Source organism: Crinia signifera, chromosome 19 (genome assembly GCF_055691185.1).
Source record: "Crinia signifera chromosome 19, ASM5569118v1, whole genome shotgun sequence".
NCBI classification, from domain to species: Eukaryota; Metazoa; Chordata; class Amphibia; order Anura; family Myobatrachidae; genus Crinia; species Crinia signifera.
Genome location: NC_139226.1, coordinates 86,224,040 through 86,239,642, shown reverse-complemented (window position 1 = coordinate 86,239,642; position 15,603 = coordinate 86,224,040). Strand labels below are relative to the sequence as shown.

Here is a 15,603-nt window from a genome sequence, read left to right as displayed (position 1 = left end):
TTGATGAAGGAGTAATTGAATTAATGTTATTTACTATGTACAGTATGTGTGTGTTAACATATTATTTTTTAGTACTGTGTTTACAGCAGACCCATCTTCAATGTAGTTTCTAAATGTATGTGGCCTTCACACATAACTCTGAACTTTTTATTATGTACTAATACAACAAACATTTGTGTATGTTATATATTAATTTTTTGTTTTATCCCTTCATTACAGACACTGAACAGCAGCAGAAAGAGGTGGCAGCAATAATGAGGGAAATAATGCTGACCCTTGTCTACCTCCAGCTCCTTTTTGGGCTTCTGGAGGCCCGCCTTTAATTTTTTATTTATCCCCCCCCCTTTTTTTTTTGGTATAAAATAAAAGTTTGATTACAGTTCGAAATTGCCTGTGTTTTTACTAATAAATATGTTAGAGGGCGTGTAAGGGTAGGTACATACAGATGTGTACTGTAAGTTATACTTGTAATTTGAGGTGAGGGGTAATGATTGATGTGTGAATGTGTGTGTTTTTGAGTAAAATAACACATAGTGAAAATGCATGAATGTTTAATGTTGTTCGATTAAAACATCACACATAACATCAGGGTAGGTATACATGTTACACATTTTGGACAAAGTAATTACGTACATAATTTTGTACATATACAGAAACACCAACATAACTTGATTTAAAAGTAACAGCAATATGGGGACACATAGATAGTGATTAAAATGCCACATTAGAACATAACAAATATACATGTAATGAGGGTTCAAATGTAGTTTTATTAGGTCTTTATTAAGGTAGACAATTGAGTTAATAGAAAACAATAAGTGAATAACAAATAGATTAATTAATCAATTGTCAGATTAGTAGTTGAGAGGCAAGATTTGCAGGTCCATATATGTGAAGGGTATGCCAGCGTGCACGGACGTACGCTCACTCTCACGAGCGTTGACATAAGCTGAGTTTTCCATTGAAAACAATAGGGACCCGTCCGTGCAAACTGGCGTACGCTCAGATCTCCGCAAGAAGTCGGTGGGGAGACGGAGGTAAGACGGCCGTACACGGCGCCATACGCTCAGTTGTACGCCTGTTGTTGGAGTGCAAGGGCTGGGCCGTCCGCGTACGTTGCCGTACGCTCATTTGTACGCCACTCCCCTTCTACGGTATTTCTGCCCGTACGTAAGCGGCTGATTTGTGGGTGGACTTAACCCCAACGGCCGCGTACGGCTAGCGTGCGGTAATGGCGAACGTACGCACGTTTGGCCGCTCTGATCAGAATAATGCCCTATGTCTTTTTCCAGTCTCCTCTGTTTAGACAGGTAGTGCAGTATTAGGTTTGTTATTTTGTATTTTTACTTACGGCTGGCTGGTTTGCAGTCGTTCCTGGGCAGCATGGGAATGGCGGAGCCTTGTATTCCCCTCATTGGTATGGGCCGGCGGCGATACCTGGATTAGAAGGGCACCGATGCTTTGAGTGCGAACACTATGGAGTGGATTGACGTCCCCCGCAGGTTAGGCAGTCGCGTCCTGTAGCACATGGGAAGCGGCGTTCTGCCGGGCGGACGCGGCGCAGTGAGGTCACGCTGCGTTCCAGATGCGGCGTTATGACGCGAACGTGCGTTCCACCGCACTCTGAGGCGACTTCCAGCTGTATGTTCGGTAATGGAGCCGGAAGTCGGGTGCACGCTGCAACGGCAGCAACAACCTATATAGCGCTGGTTTTTAAACTGGCATGGAGGTTCTTACGGTGCATAGTGACACTGCTATACTGGATGATATGGAGGAATCCTCTCAGAAGCTACCGACATTGCTGCCCAGGTAGGTCCTCACAGAGGACTGGTTATTAGCAAAGAGTTTTGTTTTTTCTTATGATAGTTAGTAAGGGTTTCTATTTTTATTTATTGTAGTGTGCCTCCTGCACCTAGGAAGAAGCTGTGCAAGAAGAAATATGTGACTAAGTCGTGTTTATCATGTGATAAGGCGTTATCTGGAGATACAGAAGAGGCATTGTGTGTGGATTGTTCTAAGCAGGGAGATGCAGAACCGTCAGTTTCAGATCAGTTAAATAACATGATGGATTGGATAAAAAAGAATTTTGTATCTAAAGAAGAGTTTAATATCAAGAGGTCTAGGTCACAGACTAGCCTTAGCTATGATGAAAACATAGCGCAAAATATCTCTGATGATAAGGGTTCTTGTGTTTCAAGTGTGGAATCTGGAGAATTGGTTGAGGAAGACCGTCATTTTGATTTGGAAGTGGTGGAATTAGTCCTAAAGAACTTATATAAAGCATTACATTTTAAAGAGCCTGTCAAATCAGAGACTGAGGCGTTATTTGAAGATAGAGGAAAGACATAAGGTTGTAAAGGATATTATAACGAAAGAATGGCTCAATACGGATAAGAGAGTGGGTACATTTAAGAAGTTAGACCATATGTATCCGGTACAGGATGAGGAATTCCTAAAATGGTGTGCCATCCCAAAGGTAGACGCAGCGGTTGCTGAGCTGTCTAATAGAACAACTATTCCGTTAGAAGACGGTGCATCGCTAAAGGATCCAATGGATAAAAGAATGGAGAATGCATTAAAAAAAGATTGCATATAGCAAGCTCCATATCCATGAAAACTGGAGTTGCGGTTGCATCAATATCCAGAGCCCTTAGGTTATGGTGTGGAGCATTACAAGATGACCTTCAGGAGAAAACTCCTAGGGATCAAATCATAAAAAAGTTAACACGCATACAAATGGCAGTCGAATACATGTGTGAGGCCTCGTTAGATGTTATTGATTATGCAGCAAAAGCAGTTACATCAGGAGTTGTGGCTCGAAGAGCTTTGTGGCTTAGGGCCTGGGCGGCAGACTCCCATTCCAAGAATAGATTGGCGATGTTACCCTATGAAGGCTCGTTTTTATTTGGTACCAAGTTGGATGCCATGATACAAAGAATGTCAGGGGGAAAGTCGGTCAGGCTCCCTCAGGACAAGAGTGGAAAATTTGGGAGTTTGTTCCCAAGACATACATACAGACCAGGTCGCCCTTATAGGGACAGATACGCTCCAGCAACCTCCAGAGCATTTTTTCGTCAGTCAGCTAGAAGAGGTTTTTAGAGGCAATGACTGTCCAGCCCCCATGGAATCCCTACCAGTAGCAGGGAGATTACAAAAATTTGTAAACATATGGACCCAGTCGGTTCAAGACAAATGGGTTATAAACATAATAAAAGGATATCAGTTAGAATTCCTTACCAGACCAAGAATGAGTCAATTTTTGGTTTCAAGACTTCCAGTATCCAGAGAGGAGAAAGAAGCTTTAAAGGAAAGTTTAAAGGGATTGATAGACTCGAGCAGTCGAGAAAGTCCCTCTGTCAGAAGAAGGTTCGGGGTTCTATTCCCGGTTATTCGTCATAAAAAAAGGTGTCCGGAGGATTCCGAACTATTCTAGATTTGAGAAAACTGAACAGAAACATGTGGAAGAAAAAATCCCATATGGAAACGTCAAAGACAATCCTTATGTGCTTCTATTATGCTCCGCACAAATGGTCAACTAACACACAAACAGGTTGGATTTAGTCAAGATTTTATTTTGAGATATGAGTCCTATATTACATGACTTGTAATGCCTAATGCAGTGGTTCCCAAACTTTTTGAATCACGGCACCCTAAAGTATCAGAATATTTTTCACGACACCCCTAGGCCAAAAGTTGGTTACTAATTTCTGGAACAATATTAAAAAAAGTTGTGATTTAAATGTTTTCCTTATGTCCACTTATATGGTGAGGAACATGATTCACTTCTGTTTACCCACATATTCTTAATTGGAAGCCACAAGCACTGATTTAGCCTATTATATTGGCCATAAATAACTTGAATTGATTCTGGACCACCAACCTGAGGCACCCCTGCAAGTGCTCCAAGGCACCCTAGGGAGCCTAGGCGCACAGTTTGGGAACCACTGGCCTAATGTAATGTATATGCTCCTGGGGAACATGTCTGCTAACTGGAGCACCAGAATACATAACAAACATGTATATACATTTGTGTAGATGATACTTATGAGCAAACTATATTATATTTCTGCATACTGTATATTTTATTATTGTTCTTCTTTTCTTTTTTGTTTCTTGATGCATAAGTTGTAAACTGCTACAAAAAATACCAATAAAAATTATTGAATTTAAAAAAAAGACAATCCTTATGTGTCTAAGGCAAAAAGACTATTTAGTATCCATATATCTAAAGGATGCCTATTTCCATGTTCCCATTCGAGAAGCAGACCGAATATATCTGAGATTTTGTATCAGAGAGGAGCACTTCCAATTCACATGTTTGTCATTCGGCCTGACGTCATCACCAAGAGTGTTCACGAAAGTTCTGGTAACCCTAATAGCATGTCTCAGAAGAAAAGGCATCATGATTTGGGCCTATCTGGACGACTTGTTAATATCAGGCCGATCAAAAGAAGAAGCAATAAAAGCATCAGAACAAGTGATACAATTTCTGCAAGATCACGGTTGGCTCATAAATTGGGACAAAAGTCATCTAGTACCGTCACAAAGTATACAGTTTCTGGGGATAAAAATAGACACCATAAAATTTGAAATATCATTATCCTAAAGAAGGTGCGAGAAAATCCAGGAAATACTGCAAGTGGTCCAGTCAAGGAGATACGTCCCATTAGGAGTGGCTCTAAGCCTGTTGGGAATGATGGTTTCGGCCATCGACATCGTACCTTGGGCAAGGTAGAAAATGAGGCCGTATCAGTGGGCTCTTCTAAAATATTCAAGAGGTCAATTCGCCATGGACAAAATAGAAATTCCTTGTTCAGTAAAGGAATCACTGCTATGGTGGGAAAGCGATCGCCTGAGTCAAAGAACTTCTTCACTATTAAGTCCTCAATTCAAAGTCATCACAACAGATGCGAGCGCAAGAGGATGGGGAGCGCATTTCTTGAACAAAAACTGCCAAGGGTTGTGGTCCCAACAAGAAGCAGAATGTTCGTCCAATCTAAGGGAATAAAGAGCAGTATACCGTGCAATTGAAAGTTTTCAGGAAGAAATCAGAGGGGCCATCTTCGTATCTTCGCAGACAACGTTACCACGGTAACGTACATCAACCATCAAGGGGGTACGAAGAATGCATCACTAATGTTAGAAGTAAAGAACATCATGGATTGGGCCATGGACAATTTACTCTCGATATCAGCTCTTCATGTTCCAGGGAAGAAGATTCAGGTACCAGACTTCCTGAGTCGAAACAGCATCATTCCAGGACAATGTGAATTGGACGAGGTGGTTTTCCAGGCTATAGTGAATCGATTCAGACAACCTGAAATAGATGTAATGGCAACTTCCATGAACAAGAAACTTCCCAAGTTCTTTTCAAGATACCCAGCCTGGGGCTCGTCAGGAGTGGATGCCCTGTCACAGAGTTGGCAGTTCAGTCTGGGTTACGTGTTTCCCCCATTTGCATTAATCCACAGGATATTGAAGAAAGTCAGGGAAGAGCAAGCAGAAATCATTATTGTCCTTCCATACTGGCCGAGACGGGCTTGGTTTCCGGTAGTGGAGAGCATGTCGGTGGCATCCCCATTTGTTTTGCCCCTGATACCTAACCTCCTGAAGCAGGGACCAGTGTATTATCAAGAACCAGAGGAGTTACATTTAATGGCTTCGAAATTAAGAGGCAGATTCTGAAGAATAAGAATTTGTCATCGGCAGTAATTGACATCCTCCTGCAAGCAAGGAAGAAGGTGTCAAGTATTTATTATAGAATTTGGAAAATTTTTGCAGAATGGGCAAAAGACAAGTGTGATTTCATGAAAGCCGGAATTCCTCAGGTATTGAGATTCCTTTGTGATGGTTTTCACAGAGGTTTGGCAGTGGCTACTTTAAAGGTTCATATCTCTGCACTAAGCGTCCTATTGGACATGAGACTTGCAGATCACGGGTTAATAAAACAGTTCTGTCACGCTATAAAGCTATAAAAAGACTACGTCAAAGAATTAAATCAATTGTCCCTCAATGGGATCTTAATTTGCCCTCATGTTACCCCCATTCGAGCCTATGGATAGATGCAAATTAAAGTTTCTAACATGGAAGATTGTCTTTCTGGTGGCTGTCACATCAGCAAGGAGAGTAGGAGAACTTTTTTCACCTTAATCAGGAAATTATCCTACCATGTTTTTTTCCAAACCCAACAAATGAGAAAAGAAAGGAATCTTCATAGGTTCGATGTCGTCAGATCCATGAAAATATATCTGGACCGGACGAAGAATTTCAGGTCAACTGATTCATTGTTTGTTGTCCCTTTGGGTGCAAGGAAAGGACTCACACCATTAAAACAGACCATTTCTAGGTGGTTGAAGGAAACCATTACATTTGCATATAAAAAGATTGGTCGTCAAGTTCCGAACATCATTAAGGCACACTCTGCTACAGCAATGTCAGTATCATGGGCAAGAGAGGAGAACATGTCGGTAAGAGACATATGTCAAGCAGAAACCTGGTCATCTGTTCAAACGTTTTCCAGACACTATGCACTGGACGTTGCAAGGGACCAGTTCGGTGAATAGGTCCTAAGTCAGGCCATGGCCTAAGGTACAGTATTCCCTCCCATTTATGCTTTGGTACATCCCATTGTTAAGGCTGCCATAAAGTAGGAAGAAGAAAACAACAACGGATTATGCTTACGATAATTCCTTTTCTTCGGAATACTTCATGGCAGCCCATAATTATCCCTCCCTTATTTGTCGTTTTTTTTTCCTAGGATCTATGGCGGAGACAGTCAAAGACTAAGGGAGGAGAGGGAGGAGCTGGCTTATGTAGGAAGGAGGAGGAGGAGAATCCTAGGAAAAAAATCTACCTGTCTATACTTGAGGAAGATGGGTTAAACCCATAGCTGCCATGAACTATTCCGAAGAAAAGGAATTATCGTAAGCATAATCTGTTGTTTTTGTTTTTTTATTAAAAAAAAATGGTCTACATTAAATGTTAAATGATGTTAATGTTCTTATTTTAAAGTGGCTCACCATTGGATCTGCTACTAGCGCTAGGACTGTTGGGCCTGAAAGGGTTAATGCTTCAGAAATGAAATGTGAATAGCTGTTGCCATAATTCTCAATTGGAAACATTTGGTACTAATGCTCACTATTTGTAGAGATGTTTGAGTTGGTATGGCTGGTGCCATTGCACATAGTATCAAATGCCCTAGGGTTGGAGCTGGCCGATGCAATCTCCATTAGCATGCTGTGATGATGTTGCCAGCGGTGTGTCCAGCTCCTTCCATGCAGTCTCCAGAGCTCTCTCCGGAACTCCAATTTTTGACTCCCACACAGTAATTTTGGAGAGACATTACATCTCTTCCACTACAATGCCATTGTTGATCAAGGTGCCACTGGGCAGCAAGCAAAGGCAGTGGTGTGGCTGTAGTTTTACCAAGTGAGAAAGAGGAAAGGTAAGGCTATACTATAAGAAAGGTATGGTGAACATAGAAAGTGTGGAAGGAGAGAAAAAGGATGAAGATTGACTGGAGAAAAATCATGAATGAAGGAATGAAAATCAGAATAAAGAACTGTGAGACAAGTAAGTAAGGGGAGCATCAGAAAATGACAAATAATGGTATCGGCGGTAAAGAGAATCATGAGGATGGATGAGAAACTGGAATGAAGACCAAAGAAGATTGAAGTACACTGGTGCTAAGAATCTATTGGAAGACTAGAGGTGGAGAAAGAGAAAAAGCTGAAATAGTGAAAAAATAAAACCAGATGCTGCAGTCATAGGCGGCTAGAATGAAAGCATGGTTACATTATAGATTAAGGTAACCTGTGGTACCCTGTTCCTTAGCAGCAGTACAGAAACTCAGCAATATTTGTGCATTCAGAACACCTGCCTAATAACAGCATGACTAGTGTGTGCCATATCACGAGTAAGGGGCACTAGTGTATGGGGAATAGTGAATAAGGGGCTCTACTGTTCCGTGTAATGTTAATAATGTTCCACTGTGTTTCGGGATTTGAATCAGGGGTGCTATTGTGTGGCCACGCCTCTTCTCCACTAGACATCACTCTTTTATTGGGCACATATTTTTAGCAAGCACTGTCCCTATTTAGCATAGGTGGGCCCAATGATCTTTCTGGCACAGGATACTACAATGTCTAGTTACAGGTCTGACCATTGGGCTGATAACGAGTAAATACTACTTGTGTAGTATGCAGTCTCAAAAAGTCAGTGTACACACAATACGCGATTACAGACCCTCACATTCCAAGCCTTGTGAGCAAGGTGGCTGCCTGAGCGTGGGGCAGGACAGGGAGTGATCTGCTGTATACTGTGAGCACATGAAGCTCAGCCTTTAGTGCTGCTGAGAGGCATATCCTCTGTATGTACTAAACAGCAAATACATATTGTGCTTGTTATAAACTAGTTCTGATTAGTATGTAATGCAGCTGTTTACTTAATGCAGTCTGCTGTAAATGTGCAGTTACATATAATTTCGGAAAACTCCTTATGGCTCATGGACTTAAAACAAAGGTTTGTTCAGCTGACGTATTAGGGGAGTGTGGCTGGACAAGCAGCACAACTGCTAATGCAAGTCAAAGGACAACCATCGGTTGGGTGCTGCTGTGTGTAACTTGCGATCTGCTAATAATTCCAAATATATATGCAAAATATCCTAGTTAGTCATGAACAGTTATTCTGCTGCCAGGCTGCATCTGCCCCAATGCATGTAATTACTGTACACAGTCAGCAAATGCCCACCTACTGTATGTCAGCAGTGAATATATTATTATGGTTCTAAAGGGATTTTCATCAAAATGACTCCACATGATTACACGTAAAACTCACATTTTATAATAAATTTTTCCTTCCACACTCAAAAACAAAATAGGATAAAAAATAGTAATTGATCTAGTAGTTAAAAGTTTAACAGTATGTCTATTAAAAACATCAACTTATTGCAATGTCCGTATCAGATCACATTTCCATACATTGGCCCTTATTCTGATCTCGGCGGTACGGCCCGCGTGCGGCCGTACCGCCGATGTTTTCACTCTGCACATGCGCAGAGGTCACTCTGCGCATGTGCAGGCGAAATCGCCGCACAAAAAATGTATACGCCGCAAAGGGGGCGTATAGGGGCGTGAGGCGCTTAATAGCCTCATTACCCTATGCAAACGCCCAGCGTTTCATGGGCGTTCCCATGCAAACGCGGGGCGTATGCATGGTAATGAGGCTATGACGCCAGTGATGGGGGCGGAAAGCTGACATCGCCGGATGTCAGCTCTCCGCCCCCATACAAGCTTTCACACGGACGATTGTCCGTGTGGTCTAAGCTTGCGGGAGCTGGTGGAGCGTGCGGCCCTGCCTTCGATGGTCGCCGACCATCGAATGCAGGGGGCAGCTCCCACCATGGTGGAGGCGTACGCCCCACCATTTTCATGCGGATCGCCAGCCGTCCGCGTACGGACGGCCGTGGCGACCCGTATTGTAGGCGGGGATTGGTTTGTGCGGCCGGAGCAACGTATGCGGCTCCGGCCGCACAGATCAGAATAAGGGCCATTAGGTTCATAGAATTTGGGTGTAAATTGTCCTTCGTTCCACACTGGGGCTCTTCATGTGGGCTACACCAACCAGAGGCTGATGAACCTGTTCCACCGGAGGTTGTAGTCGGAATAAATCACTAGACAGCATATAGAGGAGTGGTCCATAACCATATTAACAGTCCGCTACTCGCTGTTTATTCTTCATCAGAGGCGGCAAGAAGAGCAGTCTGGGATTCTGCATTGTGAGAATTTATCTTCTTGATCCCAATATGTATATCTCCAACCTGCCCCTTGTTCCTCCGTATACAACTGAAACAGAAAGCATTGCAAACGTGTCTCATAATGCGTATACATTAATAAGTGCATACATTTAGTTTTTTACTCAAAGGGATCAGAGCTAGATGTTTAACCCCTTCCCGACATTTGACGTACATTTACGTCATGGCCGGGAGGTACTTCCCGACACATGGCATAAATGTACGTCATGACTTCTAACTGTCACTGCGTCTAGAGACGCAGTGACAGTTAGGTGATGTCTGCTGTCCCTGACAGCAGACATCCCCCCTCGCCGCCCAGGGGGGGCAGGGGTGCCCCCCCCGGTCGGCGATCGCTGTGATTGGCTGTTCAAATCTGAACAGCCATTCACAGCGTTTCCTGTGTTACCGGCGGCTAAGCCGCTCGGTAACACAGGGATCGGTGGTGATCGGTGCTGTCAGGTACAGCACCGATCACCACCGATGTGCAGCCCACCCCTCGCACCCGCCGGGCACTCACCCGGCAGCAGCAGCGGCTCCCACGGCTCCCCCGGAGCGTCTGGAGCGCACGCAGCGCTGCCCTCCTCCCCCCTCCCCCCCGCAGCAGCAGCAGCAGCATCAAGCTGCTGAAAAAGTTGTAAAATAAAATATATGCACTGAAAATATATGTATATATATATATATATATATATACACACACACATATATATATATATATATATATATATGTGTGTGTATATATATATGTATATATATAAATATATATATATACATATATACACATATATATATATATAATATATATATATATATATATATGTGTGTGTGTGTATATAACCCACCGCTCGCCAGCCCCCCCCCCCCTCCCACCCGGCAGCCCCCCTCCCTCCCACCCACCCGGCTGCCGCAGCGCCAGCACCCCTCCCACCCCCCCGCCAGCCGCAGCGCCAGCCCCCCTCCCAAAGCTGGTGACTAAAATGGGGTCGCTTGTGGGGGGGTTCCACTGTATTGGTGCTTCGGGGGTCTTGCTAATGCGACATAGCACCCACCATTCATTCCGCCACCAAAAATCACTCCTTCCCTTCTGAGTCCTGCCATGCACCCAACTGGTATTTTTTGGTCACACGTGAGGCATTGCCGTACTCGGGAGAAATTGGGGCACAGATTTTGGGGTGCTTTGTCTCCTTCATTCCTTGTGAAAATAAAAAATTTTGAGCCAGAACTGCATTTTTGTGTAAAAAATTACATTTTTTTACACAAAAATGCAGATCTGGCTCAAAATTTTTCATTTTCACAAGGAATGAAGGAGACAAAGCACCCCAAAATCTGTGCCCCAATTTCTCCCGAGTACGGCAATGCCTCATGTGTGACCAAAAAATACCAGTTGGGTGCATGGCAGGACTCAGAAGGGAAGGAGTGATTTTTGGATTTTGCAGCACAGATTCTGGTTGAATGACCCCCGAAACACCCATACAGTGGAACCCCCCCACAAGTGACCCCATTTTGCAAACTACACCCTTCAGGGAATTCATCAAGGGGTATAGTGTACATTTCAAACCCCCCGGGGTTTCACCAATTTTGATACAACTGAGCTGTGAAAATGAAAAATTTATTTTTTTCATTTTCACTGCCCAGTTGTACCACAATTGGTGAAACCCCTGGGGGTTTGAAATGTACACTATACCCCTAGATGAATTCCCTGAAGGGTGTAGTTTGCAAAATGGGGTCACTTGTGGGGGGGTTCCACTGTATTGGTGCTTCGGGGGTCTTGCTAATGCGACATAGCACCCACCATTCATTCCGCCACCAAAAATCACTCCTTCCCTTCTGAGTCCTGCCATGCACCCAACTGGTATTTTTTGGTCACACGTGAGGCATTGCCGTACTCGGGAGAAATTGGGGCACAGATTTTGGGGTGCTTTGTCTCCTTCATTCCTTGTGAAAATAAAAAATTTTGAGCCAGAACTGCATTTTTGTGTAAAAAATTACATTTTTTTACACAAAAATGCAGATCTGGCTCAAAATTTTTCATTTTCACAAGGAATGAAGGAGACAAAGCACCCCAAAATCTGTGCCCCAATTTCTCCCGAGTACGGCAATGCCTCATGTGTGACCAAAAAATACCAGTTGGGTGCATGGCAGGACTCAGAAGGGAAGGAGTGATTTTTGGATTTTGCAGCACAGATTCTGGTTGAATGACCCCCGAAACACCCATACAGTGGAACCCCCCCACAAGTGACCCCATTTTGCAAACTACACCCTTCAGGGAATTCATCAAGGGGTATAGTGTACATTTCAAACCCCCAGGGGTTTCACCAATTTTGATACAACTGAGCTGTGAAAATGAAAAATTTATTTTTTTCATTTTCACTGCCCAGTTGTACCACAATTGGTGAAACCCCTGGGGGTTTGAAATGTACACTATACCCCTAGATGAATTCCCTGAAGGGTGTAGTTTGCAAAATGGGGTCACTTGTGGGGGGGTACCTAACTTTTAGCATCTTATGGTGCCTAGAAACCTACATGGTTCCTAAAAAATAATCTCATAAAAAGGAGGCTCCAAAATCAAGTAGGTGCTCCTTCTATTATGAAGCCTGTGGTTTGGTCACCGTGCACACTAGGGCCACATATAGGATATTTATGAAAACCAAAGAATTGGGGGAATCAATTTTTAGTCACATTTCTCTAGTAAAATGTACTGTGTTCCTTAGAAAAATGTATTAAATTTGCAAATCTGCAAAAAAAATGAAATTTTGAAATTTCACCTACACTTTGTTTTAATTCCTGTGAAACACCTAAAGGGTTAACAAACTTCCAAAATGCTGTTTTGAATACTGTGAGGGGTGCAGTTTTTGAAATGGCATCATTTATGGGGGTGTCTCACATACAAGTCCCTCAAAGTCACATCAGAACTGAACTGGTCCCTAAAAAAATCAGTGTTTGAAATTTTCTTGAAAATTTGAGAATTTGCTATTCATATTTGAAGCCTCCTAGTGTCCAAAAAAATTAAAAGGAAGTTGAAATAATGATGGCAACATAAAGTAGACATATGGTCTATGTTAGTTATTAACTATTTTGAGTGGTATGATTATTTGTCTCACAAGCAGAAAATTTAACATTTTGCAAATCGCTAAAATTTCCATTTTTTCACGACATTTTGGTATTTTTCACAAAAAAACACAGACTGTATCGACCCAAATTTACCACTAATTTGAAGTACAATGTGTCACGAAAAAACAATCTCAAAATCACTGGGATAAGTAAAAGCAAAAAAAAGTTATCCCCACTTAAGTGAGACATGTCAGATTTGAAAAAAATGGCTCTGTCAGGAACGCAAAAACTAGCTCTGTCAGGAAGGGGTTAATGAATGGCAAGAACTGTGCATGTATTCTGAAAAATTGGGTTTTAGAGTGCCAGAATTTGCAGCTCACTAAATAATGTGGCACCACAAGGGGAACAAATGCAAACTCATTTTCCCTTTTTAAGCAGTGTAAATACATGCATTTCTTTTCCTACTGCAAGTTGGTATAATCTGTACACCCCTCACCTTCCTTCTCACAACTTTTTTTTGCGCCCATAGCTGGATTTGCTCCCGATGCATAATTTATAATTCCTTAATAATGAAAAATTAGTACCATACCCTGATATTTGTAGAACACAAGGGGTGTAATTTAATAGGATGAGAGACTTGGTAAGAAATCTCCAGTTTTAAATCTGCAATCATTAACACTGCAAACCCAGTTGGATTTTGATGTGCAAATGATTGCCGCTTTAAAAAAAAATTGGAGATTTAAAAAACCTCTCACTTTCTGAATCTCTCATCCTATAAAATTTCCCACAAGATTAGGATACAGAATAAGTGTCCAGTTCTCTGAGTGTAGGTTGGAACTTGAAAACAACCGATCCCTAACACCATTCACAGAACTTACGAGTAAGCCAAGAAGTAATTCACACCGACGATCAGCAATGCAACAGCAAAATGCCAGCAGAAGCACATGGTGATAAACATAATATTATCATGGTCCTTCTGGTCCCATTCTGGGGCTTCTCCAAGGGGAAACAGCACAAATCCGATCTGCAAGAAAACAATAATGAATCTGTGTACATCACCTCAAATATTTATATGTGAAACCCTACTGAAGATGAAGTGTCATGTCTGCAGCCCCCCTCATCCTCTGACCATTTTCTATATTAACCTTTTGCAGTCCAAATTTTTTTCTCTGGTTTAATTTAATTGTAATTATTTATTTTCTTAATAAAACAAATGGTCTACATTGAATGTTGAAAGATTTTAATGTCTTATATTAAAGTGGCTCACCATTGGATCTGCTACTAGCGCTAGGACTGTTGAGCCTGACTAGATGTTGGACTAGTCAGGGTTAAAGGTATAAAGCCTTAGATACAGATTTTTTGCTTTGGCCAAATACTCCTTTATCTTTCGCTAAGTACCACTTTCAGAGGCTACTCCTTTATCTTTCGCTAACTACCACTTCAGAGGCTATGCTAGATAAATGACAGAAACTGGCCATATACTACTGCGATCTTTCGAAGCAGTGTATGCTCAGCTCGATCACCCACGAGCTGCGGCTGGGAGGAAGGTCGGACCTGCACCTCCAACTCAGGTCCGATGTGGGAATGGGTAAAATTGTCCCAACTCGAGTTAGTGTATGGGGGCCTTAAGAGTACTGTGGTGTACACTAGTAACCTGACAGTGCAGACTTTGTGGGATATGAAAAGAATGCAGTGCATAAAGCAGATACCTACCTGCCAGAACCAGGATCCTTGGAGGATAGTTAAACTGGAACGAAATAATTCAAGGACAATGTTGTTCCTCAAAAACACTTCAATCATAGTGCTGATTGACCCTCCAAAAACAGCTATGAGTAGCAAGGAATGAATGTGCTGGTCAAGCGGTGGACGATTTTGTACATGGAAATAGAAGAGGAGACCTGTGGCAGAAAAAAGGCAAAAGTTAAACAAGTCCAATGCAAAAAAATGGACAAAGACCAGCATTGTCCTTAAAGGACTCCATAAATGAATAACTAGTAGTAAGTAATACACAGAAAACAAACAGCTCTCACCTTCAATGAAAACAGCCAAGGCGAAGGACATACGGTCCATACCCTTTGGAACTCTCATAGGGAAATATGTCATGATGTCCACCACTCCAGAGAGGCCGTAGAAGAAGTACATCGTTGTGTGCTGCCAATTCATAAGGTTCACCCAGTTGTGATCCTGGTTGAGAAGATGCATGTGAGGGCCATCCGGTACAAACTGTTCTACCAGCATGCCTGCAGGAAAATGGGCAATGTAAGTATGGCCTACCACAACTGAACTTCAAGGGTGTGGTCAAACTTCCAGACCAAGCTTATTGCTACGTTGGTATTCGTATTGCTTACTCAAGATCACTCAAGCCTACTATGCTCTATAAAAAAAAACATAGTGTGCTATTGGCTGCTGGGAAAGTACTCCCAATCTTGGCTTCAGCACAATTATCAAGAAAACAGTGATTACATTGGCCTGTGTGGAGTTGGGTTGAAGCTCTTACCAACAAGAATGAAGAAAACTTTCATTATTCCTTCAATAAGTTCCAGGCGCTGGTAACATTTGCTGGCCCGTCCATTTCCTTTCCCTTTGTTGTGTAAATATTTCAGGGGGTATTTCACGGACCACCACAAACCGAAGACCAGGAAGAAGCTACCAGGCAGGGCATGACCTATGAAGTTTGCCATTTATGTGCCTGGAAACAAAAGGAAATGATGATGAATGAAAGGTCCTGTTGGCGAGAGTACAGAAGGTGTATAATAAAGTTAAGG

The 15,603-nt window shown here is 42.5% G+C and overlaps 1 protein-coding gene across 2 annotated transcripts in view; it reads right to left on the bottom strand.

The window, feature by feature from the left end:
* Positions 1-8,863: 8,863 nt before the first annotated feature.
* The window catches only part of LOC146041886 (transmembrane protein 45B-like), a 72,929-nt gene continuing 66,189 nt past the window's right edge, over positions 8,864-15,603 (bottom strand). For both annotated transcript variants that reach the window (XM_083161744.1, XM_083161745.1), the window contains 5 exons: positions 15,336-15,527; positions 14,869-15,078; positions 14,552-14,736; positions 13,717-13,862; positions 8,864-9,842 (listed from right to left, as the gene is read on the bottom strand). In XM_083161744.1, the coding sequence (XP_083017870.1) occupies positions 9,728-9,842; positions 13,717-13,862; positions 14,552-14,736; positions 14,869-15,078; positions 15,336-15,519 (840 nt within the window). In that variant the 5' untranslated portion in view covers positions 15,520-15,527 and the 3' untranslated portion in view covers positions 8,864-9,727. The remainder of the gene's footprint in view (positions 9,843-13,716; positions 13,863-14,551; positions 14,737-14,868; positions 15,079-15,335; positions 15,528-15,603) is intronic.